Source organism: Gopherus flavomarginatus, chromosome 7 (genome assembly GCF_025201925.1).
Source record: "Gopherus flavomarginatus isolate rGopFla2 chromosome 7, rGopFla2.mat.asm, whole genome shotgun sequence".
Lineage (NCBI taxonomy): Eukaryota > Metazoa > Chordata > Testudines > Testudinidae > Gopherus > Gopherus flavomarginatus.
Window position 1 is genome coordinate 49646991 of NC_066623.1, and position 21323 is coordinate 49668313.

General features: G+C 51.7%; 1 protein-coding gene across 1 annotated transcript; it reads right to left on the reverse strand.

Annotated features, from left to right (window-relative positions):
* Window positions 1–3483: 3483 nt before the first annotated feature.
* Window positions 3484–20835, reverse strand: CRIP1 (cysteine rich protein 1). Its single transcript, XM_050963447.1, has 5 exons — window positions 20718–20835; window positions 10661–10755; window positions 8589–8646; window positions 4426–4473; window positions 3484–3823 (listed from the first exon to the last, which is right to left on the reverse strand). Exons 1-4 carry the CDS (start codon window positions 20755–20757, stop codon window positions 4433–4435), a joined length of 234 nt encoding a protein of 77 aa, XP_050819404.1. The 5' UTR covers window positions 20758–20835; the 3' UTR covers window positions 3484–3823; window positions 4426–4432.
* Between the last annotated feature and the right edge of the window lie 488 nt (window positions 20836–21323).

Consider the following 21323-nt stretch of genomic DNA (forward strand, 5'->3'; position numbering starts at 1 on the left):
TATTAGAAATAGACTAACATGAGGTCCTCTGCTCTGCTTCCGTGGAATATAGAATGCCTCTCTTGGAAACCTGTTCTTTTACCTATTTGTCCTTGTGCTGCTGCTAGTCAGGAGAGGTTTCCAGCCCATATCATCTTTCATTTCAAAGGCTTTTTGTTGGGGATTGTAGTCAGTGACTAGCTAGTTTGTAATGCTTGGCAAAGCATCCTCGGGTGAGCAGGTTACTATAATTCTGCTGTGACATCATATTAATAGAGTTAATTCTATAACCAGCATTTTCTGGGGGTTTTGAAGGGAGAACCCAGGTGCTGCTCTTTGCATAGCTCTCCTCACTTCTTTGCATATTGACTTTTATTCCCCTGTGAAGAAGCCCTGTGTTCCTTTCTGGAGTGTTTAAACAAGGCTCCAATCATCACAACATGCTGGAGAAAAACAATCATTGAATGGCCCATTAAGTTTGAAGAGAGGAACAGCTTCCTTCAGTTGGCAATATGCTTGCAGGTTAGTGCTGGTGCAAAGAATAGCAAGTGACTGCAGTCTGGCTGCACTTCCACAGTTCTGTCTTTTCTCTGTTGGACAGTCAGTGATGCGCTGGAAGGTGCTCACTGCGGCTTTCCCTTTTTACATTTCTGGCACCAAACCCCAGGGAGAGTGGGGTACTGTCAGGTGCTGCTGGCAGATGTCTTGATTACGTTGCTTAAAGTCCTTTTGTTTAAGGGACAGATTCTCCAGCCCCCGGTGCATACCCATAGCCCTGAGCACATGCTAAACAGGCTAAGCAGGATCCCCTTACGGACAATTCACTGTCACATCACTAGGCCACTTCTCCCTAGCAATTGGGCCAGAGATTATTTGCACCTGCAGATCCATCCCAGTGGATTTCATTGAGCAGTTTTGTCTTGGGTGACCAGAGAACCAGTTAACAGGCACCTGACTCATGCAAAGTCCATGGCTTATTTGGTTAACACTATCCACTGTTAACTGAGGACCAAGCCCTATTTTGCATTCATTACTGAGGCCTGACTGGATATTTTAAGTCCAGTGTTTTCTAGATGAGAAGTTGGTTCAGCTTGAACCAGGAAAGGGTTTGATATCAGCTATAGCAATTACAGTATTATTGGTATTTATCGCTATATGTAGTATGGTAGAGCAGGGATCACGACCCCTCTGAGCTAGGAGTTGTACACACGTAAGAAAAAGTCCCTTCCCCAAGGAGCTTGCAGCTGCCCTTCGAAGTAGAAGGTACCTTACCCCAAAAAAGGGTTTGTTTTAGTGTGTCTGGCAAGGCGAGGGTTAAGATGGGAATAGCTTTAGTCCCATCTGTGTGTCAAGAGTCTGTGTCTTGGCCTGGTGCTAGCTAGCTTGGCTTGGCAGTTTCACCATCCCGGTGGGGGTCTTATCCGTGAAAGAGAACTCGCAGGATCACAGGGCTACCCTGACAGCCAGCAGACAATTGGGCTGTGTGTGGCTCAGTGTGCCCAAGTGGGTGTTTTTGGCTATCTTGGGGGACTCAGAGGGGAAACAGAGACTAAACATTTATTGGGAGTGGCCCATCACCTCCATCAGATCACACCGGTGCTCCCTCAGGGCAGAGGGTCTCTTTCACTGGGCTACCCTTGGAAAGTGCTGGCACTAGCAGGGTTTCAGATCAGAGCTGGAGTCCTGTCGTCCTGGGCTGCTCCACTGAGGGCCTTGTAGGAAACCACATTCATCTCTATGGCAGCTCCTAGATAGCTGCACTCCCTTTACTCCAGTGACATATGAAGCCTTAAGGGAGGAGACCAGAGCACTGGGGAAAGCAACAGGGCTTGCTCTGACTGGCCTAGCCTCTGCTGTCTTGTGGCTGTGCAGGGGATTTCCTCTGCTAGAGCAGCTGCCAAGCTTCGCCCAGTGAACCTGCTGCAGACAGCACAGAGGCACCGTCTCACTGTCGGGAATTCCCCTCTGCTTCACGGCCACGCTCGACTGGCTCTGAGGCAGCAGCACTGTGCGTCGCTACTCGACACAACTGTTCGGTTCTGACTTTCAACTGCTCTCGCTCCCACAGGTTCCGGAGCTGCTTGAAGAACTGTGGTCTGCCACATGTGAGATGAGCCATAGGATGGGACAGTGGCTAGAAAGAGCAGCCTGGCACTTGTGAGACCTGAGTGCAATTCCCGGCTCTGCCACAAGTTTCCAGGGGGCCTTGGGCACATCACTTACAGCCAGATTGCCAAAGGGGTGTCAGTACCTGGTGGGGTTCAAAAGCACTGAGGTGGGTCAGTGATCTAACGAGGCACCTAAATACTGTGCCCATTCCTGTCTCTGGGCCTCCATTCCCCAGCTGGGGCTCCCAGCACTTCCCTGCCTCTCAGATGGTTGAGAGAATAAATAGAGTGAAGTCTATGGGTGTTCAGACACTGTGGTGATACTGAGATAGAAAAGGCAGGGCTGGGGAACAAGGCTACCCTTACACAAATGGCTGTCTGACCTCATTCTTGCCTGCCCTCCCTCTCTGGTTTTAGGACGCCTGTCGGGCACAAATGATGCCATCTGACTCCTTTAACACCTCCAAGCCCTGCTTTAGGCCAGGAGATTGCTCCCATTTCTGCAAAAGAGCTAAGAATGGGCTGTGACCAGATCTATCAGCAGCCAGGCCCAGAGCTATGGGGGCGCAGAGGGGGCAGGCAAAGGGGATATTTGCCTCTGCAAATAATCTTCAAGGGGCCCCAGATTATTGTCAGAAAGGCCAAGCTATGTGCAGCATGTACAGGCTTCATCCTTTATCAATCACAGCTAAAACTGACCCAGTAGCCAAATGTTCCTTTTTTAACCTGGCCAGGACTTCAGGAAGGCTGCTTGTTTTTTAACTAGCAGCATCCAGGGACCCCCAGCCACCCCTTTGCCCCTGTCAGCAGTAAGACTCTCGAACTGGCCCTGTCAGCAGCCTCTACTACAGACCATGAGGTTTCATTTGCTGTGCGGTGGGCCCTGGCAGGAGGGAGTGGGGTTGTGCTTGAGACTCCACAGGGAGCTACTGGGGGGCTGCTTCTCTACCCCAAGGGCTGTCACGTGAGACACTGCAGGCCTGTGTTTCACTGGGTGTTGAGGCTATGGGAGGAATAGTGAGGCTGCCAGCTCTAGCGCCAGCTGGATGCTGATCATGCTTGGCTCTGGGATTGACTTTCTTCAGACTCAGCCAATGCCATGTCTCTGCTCTCCCAGCCCCTGACCAAGGCAGCAGCTTGGTAGAGGGCAAGAAGCTCCGATTCCGTGCTGCCCGGATGAAAGTGACATGGCTATTGGCCCTCGGGTAAGAATGTGCAGTGACTTCCTGGAGGAGATCAAGACCTCAGCTGGCCCAGCAGGCCACAGCAGCACAAAGCTCCAAGTCCCATAGGAGCTTTGTCCAAAGACTGCTGAGGTCCTTTAAAGATCACGAGCGCTTCGTTATCCGATCCCTGGAGACCCTCAGTCAGCAGAACACACTACTACAGCGAGGAAGCGGTTTTCATTCTGGCTTTATTAGTAGCTGCAAATACATCTGCAGAATCCTGCCGCTAGAGGTTGGGTTTGAAAGCAGGGCTACATGTTTGGCTGGAAGGGGATCTGGAACCTTCTTTTTTCCCCACAAGGCTTTCACTGATATTGGCCAACTCCCCCCATCCCCCACGCCACATCCTGATAGATACAGAGCAGAGACTCTCCTGTCACAGCCAGCTAAATTCCTCTAGGTAATTTATTACTTTTAATGTGCTAATTAATTACATAGTGAATTAAAAATGCATTTGTCATGGTGCTTGTGCTGTCCCCAGGCTCCACCGGGAATACTCTCCATCCAGCCCTACAGATGGAGGAAAAGGAAATGCAGGTGAAAGGTCAGACAACAGGGCGGCAGCATAGCGCTTGCATAGGGGGCTCAGTGATGAATGGACACAGCTCTTCGATGGATACCCAGGAAACAAAGCACTGCCTGTGACAGCCCCCATCTTTGGCTCCAGGGATGATCTAGGGACAGCCAGAGTTAAGGTGTGAGTTAGAGAGCCAGTCTCTCTAGCTAGGGACTGTCACAGACTCATGTCCTCTAGGAATCAGGCACCAAGTGGAACACATAACACACGCTGATCAGTGGGCTGCAATTGAACAGAGGTGCCAGGGCATAAGGGGCAGCATTCAAAGCTGGCCAGAGCATGACTGGGGATCTCGGACGTAGAACAAAGTGTAAATCTGGCTCTGCTCTTGGGTATGCTAGCTCTGGCGTACCAAGGCTGAGAGAAGGCACGTGACTCTAGCTACTTTCCTGTGGGGACAGGTTCTGAATCACACGAGCTGGAGGAAGGATGCCAGCCCCAGGGATGCAATGGGAATCCAGCTATGCTCTAGGAGACAGGGCCTAGGATGCTAGGGCTGGCACAATGCAACATGACCATTAAGAGAAGCCTTTACCTGAGGTTTATTTGAATGTGTGACTCTCGGTACCGCCCCGGCCAAATCCTGCAAGAGAACCAGAATGGGATCATTACCACCTGAGGCATCAGAAGCAGGGAGCAGGAACCAGTGCCATGGCTGGGAGAGCCCTTGGGCTAGTGAGACCACTGCCTCTCCTGCTGACCCATATTCTTCCAGACCGTCTGTAGCCGTCTCTCGTTCTTCTCTTACACTGATTGGCAGCTCTTTGGGGCAGGGGCTGCTGTTTTTGTGCAGTGCAGCGGGGCCCTGGTCCATGACAGGGCTCCAAGGCACTGTGGCAATACAAATAAGAGCAAGCGCAGTGAGAGACACGTCTACTGGTGCCCTGCAACTGCCACAGAGTACAGAGACCAAACACAACATCCAAGCTGGGGGGAGAACAATGACCACAGCCTGAATATTCCCAGGGCCATGAGCCAAAGGCCTAGGAAACACCTCTGCCAGCCCACCCATGGCTTTAGAGGGGACTGGGACAGAGCCATCTACAATACAGCATTTCAAATGGAAACCACTGGCACACTGGGGCCCAACTTCCCTTCAGATAGAGAGGGAAACACTAACTGGAGTACAAGGGAGCTGGAACAAGAGTCAGAGGCTTTAATAGCTGGGTCACTATCTCAACGTGGCCCACGACCAGCAGTGACCCAGTGCACTCAGAGCTGAGAGCTGGGCAGCAGCCTGTGTGAAGTGGGACAAGGGGTCCTAGTTACTCAGTGGCACAGGAGTACAGGTCACAAATGGAGGAGCACTAGCTAGCTGGCGCAGAGTTGTCAGCCTCAGTGGAAAGGGCGAGCAAGGAGCACATGTGCTGTGGGCTGATCTCCTGTCTCAGCAGGAGCACACTGATGGGAGGCAGGCCCCGGGAAAGCCAGCACTGGAGCTGCTCCTGCCATGCCCATCCTCTGCAGACACAGGGGATTTCAGTCTCATTTTTAGCAGCAGCAAATTCATGTTCAAATTGCAGGGACTGGACTAGGAGACCTCTCAAGGTCCCATCCAGTCCTACATGTCTATATAAAAACAGTGCATAGTGTAAGGCCCCTCCCTACAGAATGCTGGAAGTGAACAGCCCCCCTGCAGGTAGCCCGAGTCCTGTCATGGTCTGTTAGAACTCCAGCCCTACAAGTGCTGATTAGACCCAGCCCACACAGCATTACAGGGGGACTATGTGCAAGGAGCAGCAAGCAGCTTTTCCCTCCAGGGGATTGGCTCCAAAGAGCAGGGGATTGGCTCCAAGAGCAGGAGAATCACAAGGGGAAAGGAGCTCAGCCCTATAGCCACACAGTCCCTGCCTCAACAGCCCAGACAGCACTCAGCCCCTGCATGGCTGTGAAAGGGACTGGAGTGTGAGCACACGTTACCCAGCCTTGTGGGGCTGCTCACAACAGCATCCCCAGAGCTTGCTCCTGCTCCCCTCTCAGGGAGTCGCTGCCGAAAAGGACACTGGGGAATGACCTGCCTGCCCCTTCCCCGCAGGCCTGCAGACCAGGAGAGGGAGCCATTCAAGGGCAGCCAATTGGCTGGCGCAAGGTGTGCTAGGAGCAGTCCTGGCAGAGACACTGCCTCCCTGAGGTGCAGCTCCACCCTGCCCCCTGCAGGGCTGTGGTGGTAGCACCCCAAAACAAGAGCAGCAGGAAGAATCGAGGGTGATGCCTAAAGAGGCCAAGTGGCACAAAGGGTGTGGAGTCCTCCTGGAAAGCTGGCTCCAGCTGTGAGTGCCAAGCATTGAAAACCAGGCCCAGGGGAAGGGCTAGGACAGAGCAGGGTAAGTGTGGGGCTACCAGCCTAGGAGGCAGCTGCTTATCCCTGGTGGGGAACATGCCTCTGTTATGGGGTTACTGGGTGATGGCTTCCCTCTAGGGAAGGGACTTGGGACCCGGGGACTGAGGAGAGGAAACCCCTGTTGCATGTGGGAGGAATGTGGTCACCATGTGGGTTATCTTTCAATTTACCCTCCAAACCAGCCATGTGGAGCAGTGTGCCACTCTGCCCTTCTCTCTGCTGTCCCAGAGCTCAGGCTGCAGCCCAAGCCAGAATGTCTACACTGCAATTAAACAGACCCTTAGCCTGTTTAATTTCAGGTGGCAAAGGCCAGCCATGGGTGTCTGATTCCTGTGTACGTGCACCCTCAGTGCTCCCCTTCCCTGCCACAATCCTACCCAGGTTGCATACTCAGGAATTAAGGAATCTGAACTGGCATCATCAGGATTCCAGCTACTGCCGTGCTAGCCCTGCCCTGACAGCAGGACAGCAGCTCCTCTGAGCCCGCTGAGGTGCCTCGGGGGGATACAAGTGGGTTCCATCCTCCGGAGACTGAGGATGCTGCTGGAGAAACCCTTCACCTAGTGGCAGGAGGGGGCAGGCTACAGTCACGCTTGACTCTAGTTCTCCCACCCAATGGCCTGGCGCAGCCTGGCATTTTACCCTTGTAGCTTCTAGAGATAAAGAGAACGATTCCACGTTCCCGGCAAACCCACATGCTGACAAGCAACAGCTGCATAGCTCAGCCAGGGGTCTTGCTGACCCATTGTCCAGCATAAACCACTAGCTACTGTACAGGCTTAAGCCAATATCCTGCTGACTTGGAATGGCATGTAGATGACACTTCACGTTACACCCCAGCAGCCACAGAATGGATGGCGGGGCAGAAATTCAAGTGGAATTCCACAGCCTCTAGCATTGGCACCACATCAACAATTGCATTCAGCAAATCACATTCCAAAGGAGTGTGTATTGAACCTGAAACCAAAGAGCTAGGGGGCGTGGGGTATTGGGGGGCAGCAGCAGGGAGGGGAGAATTCAGACCTGTAACTCAAAACTTTCTAAAGCTTGCTGAGTCACAGTGTCTGGAGCCCCACAAGTTTTGAGATTCCTTCTCTTCAGCATTCTCCCCTCTTCAAAGCCTCTAAGAGGTTCTGGCAAATTGCACGGGCCTGAGAGTTTTCACACTCTTCAATCTGTGACTACACGGCTGGGTCGGGCAGCATGGCTGGCCTGTGAAAGCGTGAATACACCTTCACACTAGACTACCTCACTACAGTGAAATATTGCAAAGCACTTAAGTCAACTCGTGCCATGTCCAGATGAGCAGGCCCATTTGTGCCGTTACTCACACTGGTACAACGCCTACCAGCTCCGGGGAGAGTCACACCTGTGCAACAGAGGACAAAACTGTGACCAAAGAATCTGAAGACAGGGAGGGTGAGATTTCTTCCAAACACTCAGGGTACGTCTACACTATAGCGACAGTTACAGCGCTACAGCTGTGCTGCTGGAGCACTGCAGTGTAGATACTTCCTACTATGACAGAAGGGGGCTTTCTGTCGACGCAGGCAATCCACCTCTCTGATTGGAGGGAGCTAGGTCAATGGGAGAATCCCTCTGTCGACCTAGCCACCTTACATCATGGGTTAGGCTGACCTAACTACAGTGGTCCGGGCAAAAAGCTAGATTGACCTAAATTATAGGTGTAGGCCAGGCCACAGCATTGACCTAACTCTGCTCCTGCCAAAGTAAAAAGCAAAACTCCCATTGACTTCGGAGCTGGGCCAGCGCTGAGACCTTTTGAACATCCTACCCAGAGAGAAACAGCGCAGATCCAGAGGAGCACCTCTCCAGCCAACGTGACCGGAGACAGAGCTTCTGCTCCAAAGGCCACAATTCAAGTTTGAGGCAGTGCCCACAAAGCAGTCAAGGGAAAGTTGCCTGGCCCCTGGAGAAAGGGGAAGGAGGCATGAGCGGACATCGAAGGGTGACTGCACGCAGGAAGATGTGTGCTGACAGCCATATGAGCGGAGATTGTGAAGGGGAGGACAATGTAAAGTGTAATGGGTGTAGGTGTATTTAGGGGTGTGCACATGGCTCTAGCGGTTTGCCCCTGAGTTTAGGGACATATGGGGGAAGACGAGGGGACAAGAGGCTAAGAGGGAGTGGCTGTGGGAAGTGCATGGGGGGCTTGGGAGCTGGGAGTTCAGGCAGGATTGGCTGTGGATGGAGGCAGGGGTGTATGTGCATGGATCTGTGTGCTGGAACATGTGATCATGCTTCTGGGCAAGAATCCCAGGAGACAGACACCACCGGTGCCGGCACCCAATATCCAGCCAGGGAGAGGTGAAAGCCCCAAGCATGGAGAAACTTACCTTTGGGTCCAAACAAGGCAGAGTAGCACGGCTGGTTGCAATAGGGCTTCCCATCATGCTGCAGAGAGAGAAGAGACTCCTCAGTGCCACATTACTCAGGGGAGTCAGACGAGCAGGGCCCAGGAACTGGGCATCAGAACAGGCACTGCTCAGTCACTGGGCCCACTCTTAACACTGTGAGTATGGAGCTAGATTAACAATTCCTGGGCCCTGCTCTCTTGTCCCAGCTGTGTCAGTGACCTCCCCTACTGCCTGCTCTTCCAGTACTGGGCCCTGCCATTGTTCTGCCACTCACCCCGAGTAGAGTCCTGACCTCACTACAGCTTTGCTAAACTAAAGAAACATCCACGTGCCAGGAGAGCCAAATGAGAGCCTTGCCTAAGGTCCTCACGTTCCTCCTCACCTGAGACCTGCTCTGGACATAGGTCTCTGGATAAGGCTAGGGCACCCTGCAGCACCTAGCCCACAATCCTAGTGACTCTCTGCCCTGTTACATGCAATGGGGAATTCTTCAGTTCCATACAAGATTCCTCCAACTCAGCAAATCCCCCCCTGCAGGTGACCTGGACTGGCCCACTGTCTCCGTCCTGTCAGGTTAGTTCAATTATTATGGCACCCCACTCACCAGGCCAGCCTGGTGCTGATAAACCAGCCTGCCCACACACACAGCAAGCCCCCAGCTTGGAGCTGGCTAATGCAGAGTTCTTGCTACTTCGAGGCAGGGCCCCCAGGTAGTCCCATATTCCATAGAATCAACCAAAGAACTCACCCCATGCTGCAGAATCTCAGCTTCCGTCTTTTAAAATTCAATTTCTGGCCCCCAAGTCTGAGACCTGAGTAACTGATGCAGCGATGGATGCCTGCATCTACATAGCACTTGAACCAATAGCTCCAATAGCTGTGAACTCCCTGCTCGTCTCAGGCAGAGCCTCATGCACTCTGTGATTCTGCAGCAGTGGAGCTTGCCATTGGCCCCAGGATGCCATGAAATGCAGCCCTCTTGCCCTGGCATTAGCTGTTTTGCTGCGACCAGACCTCCTCTGGTCAGGTGCAACCCCCCTTTTGCTCTTCAAATTTCCCCACAATCAGGAGATGACTTTGCTGTGCACAGCGCACACATTAGGACAGTGGTCTCCAAACTTTTTTAATCACACACCCCCATCAGTAAAACAATTTTGAGCACACATCTCGTTGCGCCAGCTCTACCATTTTTGCCAAAGCAAAAATAAATCGCTCGGACTCCTGCTCGAACTGATGAAGCAAAAAAAAAAAAAAAAAAAAAAAAGGGTGTGCTCCTCCTGCTGCGCAGCCCTCCCCTGCACTCCCAAAGGATCCTCTTGCGCACCCCACCATTGCACTAGGAGTCCAGCTTGCAGCCAATGAGCAGGGAGAAGCCAGAAATGTAGGCTGGTTAGCCAGGTAGCCTGGAGATCCCCCAGCAGTCCAGACCCAGGGCAATGAGCTGCTGAAGCTCACTATAAGCTCCCTGCTTCCAGGGGTGAAGGAGGGTCTGAGCCAGACAGACTGCAGGAACAGAGGCCAGGGGAACAGAGCCAGGCTGGCTGGAGAGTACAGTAAGAACCCCACCCTCCGAAATACCCAACAACAATTTGTACCTCAGTGAGCCTGGCAGGAGAGATAGCTCAGCGGTTTGAGCATTGGCCTGCTAAACCCAGCATTGTGAGTTCAGTCCTTGAGGGAGCCATTTGGGGATTGGTCCTGCTTTGAGCAGGGGGTTGGACTAGATGATCTCTTGAGGTCCCTTCCAACCCTAATAATCTATGATTCTATGAGAGTGAAGGGGATGGGAACAAGGGTACTGCATGGTGCGGGGATAAAGTCATGCTGCTGCAGAATTTTGGAGATGGGGCTGTGAAATATAGGCCCCTTGTGCTGTGGAGTACCTGGGGATCAACTTTGCAATGGCAGCGTGCACTATGCTGCCACCCACAGGTGAGGGGTATAAAGAAGCAGCTGATTAAAGTTTCTTGACATATCTGTCCTACACCCTGGAAGATGCAGCTAAGAGTTACAGTGACACAGAGCTGGTGGCCGGCTACCTCACCCCTTACCTCAGCATGGCCGCCTGAAGTCAGGGTCTTGTTGCATTTCTCACACTTCAAGCATGGTCGGTGCCAGTCTTTCCCCAGGGAGGTAACCTTCTCAGCTGTCAGAGTGCGGAAACAAAAGAGTACCATTCAGGAGACTGTGATGAGGCATATGCACCCAACACCGAGCAAGCAAGGTTTGGCAAGCTGCTGTGGGCCCTCAGCCCCACCCCGCTACACCTAAACTCACTGTCAGGTATCAGAGAGGCTTTTAACAAGGGATGAGAACAGCTCAGGAGCTGGCTGGCCAGCCCAGGAGAACAGCCCTTTGTGCCCAGCCCAGCCCCTCTGCGCCCAGCCCAGCCTCTCTGCAGAGACTGCTGGAGCCCTCCGGAGGATGGTATGGCTGGCACAAGACGACTGAGTTCATCTTCTTCATGGCACCACTTCTTTGCTTTACTACATAAGGACTCTGGGGCTGCCTGTGTGGGCTGAGACAGGCCAGAGAGGTGTAAGGAGACTGTCACAGAGGGAGAATGCCATGGCAGAGGTGGGGAGCTGCTTCAATGAACTCTGTGGACTTTTGCACTCTACGTGCATCTGTCCTGTTGTTTGTCCTGGACCCGAACAGTGTGGTCGCTGTAAGAGTTCTACACTTGGAAAAATGCCTGGTGTTCCCAATGAGTAAATCAAAAAACTACTGGGGCATCTCTCATTCCAGCTTTCAGTGGGGCTCACTCACTGTTTGACACTTGCTTGTCCTGAAGGGGGACTGACAGTTTCCAAATTCAGACACCTACACTGCACTTGCAAAATAAATAAAAATCCATGCAGCCCATGCGCGTGCATGTGCGGGCAGAAAAACAGGTAATAGCATGCGTAGTACTTGCTTTGCACACACAAAAGCATGGCTTGCACAAGCATTTTTCACATAGGCTCGGGTGTCTGATTCTAGGCAAATTATTGCCAGTCGGAAGATATGAGCTCTGAAGCGCCTGCTGCATCTTTACCTCCCCGTTCCTTTCTGGAAGGGCCTATGCATCTCCATTTGACACAGATTCATTACTATTCACATTAAAACTTGTTCAGACGGGGAGACTTGAAGAAGGAAAATGGCAACAGAGTCAAGTTTAGGGAACACCAGAGTACAGCCAACCCTCACCCAGCAATGACTGCCCTCTTCTAGTCTAGTAAAAATTCTTCTGCACAAGTTGGCATCTGAACTTGAAAACCAGTGACCTCAATTAACACCGGTTACAATAATCCCTTAAATTCCATGGTAACTCCCTTTTGGCACATGTGAAAACCTGTCTGACAATCATGGGGGAAGACACACCTGGACCAACACTGGGAAGCAAAGTATTGCAAAACATCATTTTTCCAACCCACAAATACAGGGAACCTCCTGCTGCCAGGGTGTTGGGGACACATTTCTCACTAAAAGCCACAGCAAACAGTAGTGTGCTTGGAGACTGGCCTGGGTTTAGGCAACTGAAGATAGCCCCCGAGGCAGCTACAAAAGGAACAATGAGGTTACTCCCCAGGTCCGGAACAGGTTTATATTAAGAAGAAAAGAACACAGGATGGACTTTAACTACAGTACAAAGGATGTAATTTGCTAAAGAGGCTAGTGTGTTCTTTCTATTAGCAGCTGCACTCACGGATGTGTATTAAGTGATAACGCTGAGCTTTCCATAGGAACCCTTTCAGTGCCAGGACCTTCAAGTGGATTTTCCATGCCTGAAAAAGGCAGGGGCCTGAGCTCGGGGACAAAATTTCTTCCTATGAACCAATACCTCACCACTCCATGCTTGGCTGCTGCAGCAGAGTGCTGGGTGAGGAGTATTGGTCTGCTAGGGCTTTGGCATTACAACTCTTTCTGGGTGGGCAGGGAGCCCGTGACTTGGGTGTGACCATTAACTCCAGGAGAGAAGTGATCACTAGAGAGGGGATCTCAAAATGCTCCTAGCAGGCAGGCCCCACATCACAGACGCCAACATCATGGCGTGAAATAGCACCAGGGACTATCTGGGGAAGGGGGCATGAGCCCAAATCCCCTTTATGAAAAAGCCTTATAGAATTCAACGGGGAGGAAACTGACAGGGTTACACTGAAATTAAACACAGTTCTTTAGAAGTTGTTCTAAAAGGCTTCAGAACCTGACAAATTTCCATAAGGCTTTTTACAGCAACCCCTTGGATCCCTCTTAGATAGTAACGTGGCCCCCACTACCAGAGAATCTGAGCACCTCAATCTTTACTGCATTTATCCTCACAACACGCCGGTGAGACCGAGCTGCACTATCACCCCCGTTGCACAGAGGGGAACTGAGGCACAGAGAAGTGAAGTGACTTCCCTAAGCTTACACGGGAAGCCTGTGGCAGAGCAAAGACTTAACGCAGGTCACTCCAGTCAGAGAGCCACCCTGCCTCAGGAGGCGCACGCTGCTATGGAATTCTATAGGTTGATTTAAAAAGTTCTCTGGAAGGATAATTGCGCTGTTACATTTAATAGGGCTAAGGGGCGGGGGGAACGCAACTTTTATTTATATTATAACACAGAGGAGGGCCACCTCTGAAGGTCAGGAGTGAGGTATGACGGGGTGGGGGGCAGCAATCTCTGGGTATGTCTACATCTACAATTTTGCAGCGCTGGTTGTTACAGCTGTATTAGTACAGCTGTATAGGGCCAGCGCTGCAGAGTGGCCACACTTACAGCAACCAGCGCTGCAAGTGGTGTTAGATGTGGCCACACTGCAGCGCTGTTGGGCGGCTTCAAGGGGGGTTCGGGGAACGCGAGAGCAAACCGGGAAAGGAGACCAGCTTCGCCGCGGTTTGCTCTCGCGTTCCCCGAACCCCCCTGCAAACCGCAGGGAAGGAGACCTGCTTGCTCGGGGGTTCGGGGAACGCGAGAGCAAACCGGGAAAGGAGACCAGCTTCGCCGCGGTTTGCTCTCGCGTTCCCCGAACCACCCTGCAAACCGCAGGGAAGGAGACCTGCTTGCTCGGGGGTTCGGGGAACGCGAGAGCAAACCGGGGAAGGAGACCAGCTTCGCCGCGGTTTGCTCTCGTGTTCCCCGAACCACCCTGCAAACCGCAGGGAAGGAGACTTGCTTGCTCCGGGTTCGGGGAACGCGAGAGCAAACCGGGGAAGGAGACCAGCTTGATTACCAGAGGCTTCCTCAGGTATGCTGGGATACCTGCTTATTCCACGGAGGTCAAGAAAAGCGCTGGTAAGTGTCTACACTTGATTACCAGCGCTGGATCACCAGCGCTGGATCCTCTACACCCGAGACAAAACGGGAGTACGGCCAGCGCTGCAAACAGGGAGTTGCAGCGCTGGTGGTGCCCTGCAGATGTGTACACCTCCTAAGTTGCAGCGCTGTAACCCCTTCACCAGCGCTGCAACTTTGTGATGTAGACAAGCCCTCTGCCATGCCTGTTCTACATCTGAAAGAGATGCTGAGCCTTTCTTTTTATTCCAGGGTTTCTGGAAGGAATTCAGACTCCAGGAGTGTCACTTGGGCACCTTTCACCCCTATTGGAGGAATGTTTAGAGAAGCTTATCACTGCTTAGGCACTATATTCCCAGTGACTGGGACTTCGCACTAGGTGAGCTTCCAGACTCTGGTGTTGCAATCTCCTCATGCAGGTAATGATTTAGTGCTGATGAAGTGATCTGTAAATACCATTCCATGACCACTATGGCAATCAGTCTTCGCTGCACTCCTATGATCCTGCTCTCTCTCCCCTTTATAATCTGTCAAACATATCACCTGAAATCCCATCAAGTACCATTGAAGTAGCTCATTGAATTAACAGCCAGGCCCTTCAGGTTCCAGCTTGGAGTGAAGAACTAGATGGTGTAAGTGAAATGTAGTTGAGTGGCAGCTAAATCTGAGCAAAAGACTCCATATACCAGCCACACCTGACCTCCATTATTGGGACTCTTAGCTGAGAGATGCTGTATTTTTCTTTTTATTCCAAGACTGCTTATACTAGACCAGTGTTACTGCTATGATCTTAGAAATAAGAGCTTACAACTGATTCTGGACTCTCCTTGGCCTTTGCATTAAACTCGGTCTTCTACAGCTGAGGTCATGTGACTAACTTCATAAAAATAGCACTTCCTTGCTCAACAGACCCATTGCACTTACAAAGACACATCTGCTTACTTCACTGCACAATATCTTTCACTCCTGTTAGCCCTGCAGGGCTAGACCAGCTGTGCAAATGACAGCTGGATTCTCTTCTGAGTTGATCAACTGAATTATAATGATAGATTGAGGGTATATAGTGTTTATGCCTAGAGATGTGCAAACCAGAACAATACCAACCTGTCTTTAGCCTCGGGGGTTTCAGGTGCTGACAGTTCTATTAAAACCATTTTTTACTAGTAAGCTTAGCAAACATTACCTGGAGTAAACGAGCTGCCATAGACGTGAAACTTCAAAATGCCACTTTTAGTCACCATTCCAAGTAGAACTGTACTTTAAGGGGAGGTTTAAGCCTTGTTTACATTGAGGAAACTTACAAAAAATTCTCACTGGTGCTACCACCACTTTATTGGAATGGGTGTTAGCACCAATAGTGTAGACAAGGTTCTTGCCACCAGGACTGATTTTCACTCCCTTTTGGTTGAATCTATTGAAAGTAAGTAACTAAAATGTTCATAAAAATGGATTCAGCTATCAGAATCTTGTCTATACCTGGCCTCCAGCCAGTGCTAACCCCAAGTCAGGCTTCTTTACTAAATTTCTCTAGTGTAGGCACTATCTTAAATGACAGGCAAATATGAATGGATGGGAAAACTGAGAAACAGTTAAGTCTCCATCACAGAGAACTGGAATGTACAAACTCTGGAATTCTTGTGTTCTGAGCCATTCCCTGATTATTATTTTTCTGGCACAGTAGACAGAAAAGTACAACATACCCCACGAGCCGATCAGAAATATAAGAGAGAGAAAGAAAGAAAAAAAAACCAATATGTTCCCAGTCCATGGCTTACAGATTTATTCAATATATTTCAAAAATAAAAGTAGTTTAGGGCCAGCATCCACATCTAGCTCTCAGCAAAACACATCAGAGTTTTTATGCCAGGGACATGGGGAACCAAGAGATTGGGGAATTTCTGTATGTGGTTTTAGTAGATGGAGTTAAATGATTGCAGCAAAGGTTATTGCTGAAACTAGCTACCCAAACCTCTTGAAATACACCCATGGCAGGAAGTGGGATCATGTAACCCAACTAAGTACTCTAAGTCAGTTCAGAAATCTGCGGCTTTTTGGAAATTCCTTCCAAATCAGGGTGTGGCCATCCATCTGCTCCTTACTAGGGGCTGGATCCAACTCCCAGGGGAGTTAGCGGAAGTCAGATCAGGCCCAAAGTCTGTTCAAGGCATATAGTGATAGTTTTAAGAAAAGCACGCCTTGCAGATACATGTCTCCTCTGCACTGTAGCCTTATTACAATAAGACATTCATGATTACATGGTGCCCTCTGTTATCCCCAGGTAGTTGTGACTGTGATTAAAGGCAGAATCTGCTGTTTAGAATCAAACTAATTTGCCTTGTAAAGTTTTTAGGAACCACTTTAACTGATCCTGTGTTGAACTCTGGACTGGAGTGTCCAGAGTCTCTGGGTGGCTCACTCCCTGCCCATCCAGTCTGTCCACCTTACGCAAACATCTATGATGAAGCTTAGAATGGCGCTGTCGGAACAAAGGACCAAAATATTAGCTTGGAGGGAAGTGTAACATGGCGGTAAGCCAGCACCTCTGAACCATGTCTCTAGTGATTTGCTTCAGTGCCCATCAAATGGCTTGGAGACAATCAAAGCACTGAGGCTCCATGTTAACCTATTCTGTTCAGTGGGGCAGACATCCTGAGAGGAAAGGGCCTTGGTACAACGACTTACAAGATGTTTCAGCACAGAAGAAAACAAAGAGGGCGTAAGTTGCAGTGGGGGAGGTCTAGGTTGGATATTAGGAAACACTATTTCACTAGGAGGGTGGTGAAGCACTGGAATGGGTTACCTAGGGAGGTGGTGGAATCTCCTTCCTTAGAGGTTTTTATGGTCAGGTTTGACAAAGCCCTGGCTGGGATGATTTAGTTGATGTTGGTCCAGCTTTGAGCAGGGGGTTGGACTAGATGACCTCATGAGGTCTCTTCCAACCCTAATCTTCTATGATTCTAAGTTGCAGAAGGATCTCCCAGAGCAGTTTTTCAGAGGTGGCTATTTGCATACACAACGTATTGTTGCAAGTTCTCATATGTACGTTTGGTGACTTCTGAAAGACCTGGCCTCTGATTCATGGTCACCCTTCATGACTGGCAAGTTGTGCAAACCATCATCGTTCATCCTTAGGAGCAGAGCGAATAATTGAGGTTTTTGGTCTGCTGGCCAAATTGAAAAATTCACTGTATATCTAACTGAAACGGATTTCTGTTTTGGTTTCTCACAAACAAAAAAGCTCCTAAAACTGTGTTTGGGTCAAATGAATGGTTTTGAAGATGATGATTCAAAACAAAATATCCAAGTTTGCAAAATGAACTGTACAGACAATTCCAAAATTTGTTTTCAAGGTTTTTTCAGCCAAAACTATTTGCTGAATTTGACCTGAAGTCACAAATAGTTTCAGTGCATTTTTCAGGGAATTTCCTGTCAGCTGAAAAAAATTCACCCAGATTTACTTGGTAGGGCTCTGTGCTCACCTTGAACTGGTGTAAATGACCACACAAAGCACAGGGACTGATGAATTGAGCCCCTGATATAAAAGATCTAAAAACAGAGTATTAGTTGTTTGACATTTTTGCCTCTGGAACCAAATGGCCACCGACAGTACTAGCTACTGCCAGAAGAATCCTCTTTAGACATTAGACAGAAGATACACAATGGATACAGCTTAGATGGAAACATCTCAGAATCAAAAACAGATTCAGTGTCTAATACTAAAATATAGCCCATCCCCCAGCCCTTCCTTTTAGAGGTCAGCATACCTAACCACTCAGACCACACAAACTCCTCTTTATTTTCTACACTCTTTCCTTCCTACTGTTTTCTCCAGATCTTCTTCTTTCACCCCCAAATTACAATGTTGTGTCCTAGACACAATTTCCCAACTGTTACATGTTTACATTTGCTATTATATGGATGGCTGGACTTGCAAGACATATGGCAAGAATGTATTTTATATTTCTCTACCAAACCTCAACAACAAACAGCCCTCACCTAATAATAATGTACCTGTTCAACTGTTCAGCTAAAATGTGCAGCTGGACAGAGAAATGGCAGGACCTCTTGTATACAGAAATTGATACGGTTTCACTCATTTTATAGAACACTGTGTGGTTCTTGGATTCTGAAGATGTTTTTTCACTGTGTAGAAGGGAACAGGAGACTTCCTTGATGATGGGCAGCTATGAGAGAACATAGTATTTTCACTGGCTTTGGATATTATCTCTCAACAGACTTCAAAAACTGTATCAGCCTGTGGACTCAGAATCCAATGGGACAGTATAAAAGCACTACAATAAAACAGTTTAAAAACTACAATGGAAACTCTCCTCATCTTATGCGCTTTGTTATTTCTCATTACTTAACAAGGAAATCTTTGGTTTTCTAGGACTATGGATTGTACTAGTGGTTCTCAACCTGTGTCTGGCTTGCAGCCCAATGAGCACACAGCTGTGATCCATGTAACATCCTCAGGGCCATACAGGTAGTAAACATAATGGGTGGGTGTGGCCCATATAACACATAGTGGCTGCATATGCAGCCTACACTGGTAAATAGGTGGAAAACCACTGGTTTATACAAATGGACTGCCAGTTCCTCTAGACATTACTAGGGATCTGAAGGCCTAAGGGGCATGGGCTATTGGGGGGGGTGCGGGGGGTTAATTACAAAGAACTTTTTTATTAATGATAATAAAAGAACTTGTTAGGTTTTGAGAGCACTTCCTTGCTTGTAAAGCAGACAGCTGTCTGCAGTAGTTTGCTGCTGTTCAAGTTTCCTTACTCATAGCTGGGAGGCATGCAAGAGATCCATAAATCAGAGCATCTTCCTAAGGCTTCAGGGAGGCCCAGGGAGAGGAACCCTGTTCGGACTCCTCCTCCTGCCATGGCTCTGCACAGCCTCCGTGCCAGTCAGCTTTCCTCAGCCCTGCCCGCTAACAGGCCCTGCACAAGGGGAGAGGGGGCAGAGCTTGCCCTTGATGTTAACAGGAATCTGTGCAGCCTACACATCCCAGCTCAACCCGCAAGGACCAGCACTAATGCCGGTCTGCTGGAGCCCTGCAAACCCAGCTCCTTCCAGGCTGCACGGGACCCCCAAGCTGTGCAGGCAGATGGGGGTGGAGGGGATTTTGAGCCCTTCTCACAGAAACCGGGGAGTTCTCAGACTGTTTGTCCCAGAACACAGATCTCCTCCCACATGGCTGGGCAGAGGACAGTGATGACAGTAGTGCAGGGCACAAACTAAACACCAACTGTAGCCAGAGCCGGCTCTAGGCACCAGCAAACCAAGCACGTGCCTGGGGCAGCACATTTTCAGGGCATTCCAGCCATTTTTTTTTCTTCCCCCAATTGAAGCAGCAAAAGCCTAGAGCTGGCTCTAGCAGTGGCGCGTGGTGCGCAAGGGCTCCCTGGAGCTGCTGAGGCTCACGCCGTGGGGAGCAGTGCCGCACCTTGTGGCTGGGCTGGGCAGGCTCCAAGCAGGGGACACTCAGGCTGGGGGCCACCCCACGGGGCACACGGAGCCACCTGCAGGTGCTGCAGGGTGGCTGCTCCCCAGCACCGCAGCCGGGGCTTGGCGAAGCAGCCCAAGTTACCCAGGAACTGCAGCAGGGTGGCCAGAAGCAGTAGCAGCAGGACCACAGAGGGAGGGGCGCTGCCGTGTGGGGCCTGCGTCCCACTCTCTGAGGCTCCGCTCTCTCTGGAGCTATCCTGCCCCGGCATCTCAGCCCCTGCTGGGGCGGTCCCCCATCTCTGCCCTCCCAGGTCCCGGCCGATCCTGGAGGTGGGAGCCCTGGCTGAAAGGACCCTGGGCTGGGGTGCAGCCCAGGAGTCCCGCTGCTTACCTGACCCTGCCAGCACCGGACCTACTGGAGGCGAGGGGGGAGTGGGCAGAATCAGCACTGGTGGGGGGAGCCCAGGGCTGTGGTGACAGTGGGTGCGGGTATGGTGGGGGGGGGGGGGCAGAAGATCCCAGAGCTGGGCAGCAGGGGGTGTGGGGGGTGGGAAAAGAGAGCCCAGGGCTGAGGTGGCAGGGAGTGTGGGTGGGGGAGAGCACTGGTGGCGGGGGCGGGGGGGGAAGATCCCAGGGCTGGGCTGGGGGCAGCCAAAAATTTTTTTGCTTGAGATGGCAAAAAACCTAGAGCCAGCCCTGGCTGTAGCAGCAGCATGTAGCCAGCACAGCCTGAGTCCCAGCCCAGGGAATGGCTGCCCCTGCCCCACCCACCTGTGCTGCTGCCAGGGCGCTGGGCTGTGCCTCAGTGGGGGGCTGGGTGCCAGGGAGCCTGTATAGACAAGGGGGGGAAGGGGGGGAAGGAGGCAGGGCACCCCATTTAGAAGCTGTATTCAGGGTCAGGCAGGTGGGCTGTACCCCTGCAGGGGGCTAGGAAGCTGGGTGTAGAAGCAGAGGGTTGGGCAAGGTCTCTAGCCACCCCTGCAGAGCTCTGGTGCTAGGGAGCCCATACAGAAAGGGGCTGCAGCAGGCAGGGCACCCCATAGGGCAGGCAGCCACAGAGTCCCTGGCAGCCCCAGCAGGGAGCTGGGTGCTGGGCACCCCTTGGGCAAGATGGAGCAGGGACAGGCAGGGTGCCTGGCAGCCCCAGCAGGGAGTTGGGTGTTGGGCACCTCTTGGGGAAGATGGTGCAGGGGCAGGGAGGGTGCCTGGAAGCCCCAGCAGGGAGTTGGGTGCCAGGCACCCCATGGAGAAGGTGGGGCAGGAACAGGCAGGGAGCCTGGCAGACCCAGCAGGGAGCTGGGTGCCAGGCATCCCTTGGGGAAGGTGGGGCAGGGGCAGGGTGCCTGGCAGTCCCAGCAAGGAGCTGAGTGCCAGGAGCTAGGGGCGGCGCCCTTACCGAAGTAGACCTCCTTCTGGCAACGGGGGCACTTAGGCATGGTGGTAGCTCCGCGCGGGCTGGGCTGTGCGCTGACTGCTGCTCGAGTTGCTCTGCTGCTTGGTGCGGCCCGCGCCTGCAGGGTCACCCTGCGGCCCCGCCCGTGAAGCCCCGCCCCCCAGCTGTGCTCCCGGCTCGCGGGAACCCTGGCACAGGGGCAAGGGCGGGGAGGCAGGCGAGCGGAACTGCTGCGCTGGGGCGCGCTGGGCGGGGCGCGGCTCGGGGCTGGGGGTTGGAGTGGAGGCGCTGCTGGACAGAGGAGGATGGGGGGAATCAAGGTGCATCTCCTCTCCTGCCCCTAGTGTCCTATTGCTTTTTGTCCCACGCTCCTTCCTAAAGTCAGGGGCTCCCCCCCATTCCTGCCCCGAGCCTGCTGCTCCATGAGTCCTTCTGGACATTTGGCCCTTGGGAGCCAAGAAGCAGCACATTTGGTGTCAGGCCCCCAGGCTGGCCCAGATTCTTCACCAGGGGCTCTAGAGCTGGACTGGTGGAGCAGAGACGGGGGCATTGCGGCCACAGTGGGAGCTAATCATCCACTGTCCTCACCCTGTGGGGCAGCAGGTATGG

Excerpts from the sequence above, each read along its gene's own strand:
- CRIP1 (XM_050963447.1), bottom strand. The coding sequence starts at position 20,757 with ATGCCTAAGTGCCCCCGTTGCCAGAAGGAGGTCTACTTCG. Across the intron at positions 10,756-20,717 it reads CCAGAAGGAGGTCTACTTCG|CTGAGAAGGTTACCTCCCTG; the intron begins GTAAGGGCGCCG and ends GCACTCTGACAG. Across the intron at positions 4,474-8,588 it reads TGCCTTGTTTGGACCCAAAG|GATTTGGCCGGGGCGGTACC; the intron begins GTAAGTTTCTCC and ends GTTCTCTTGCAG.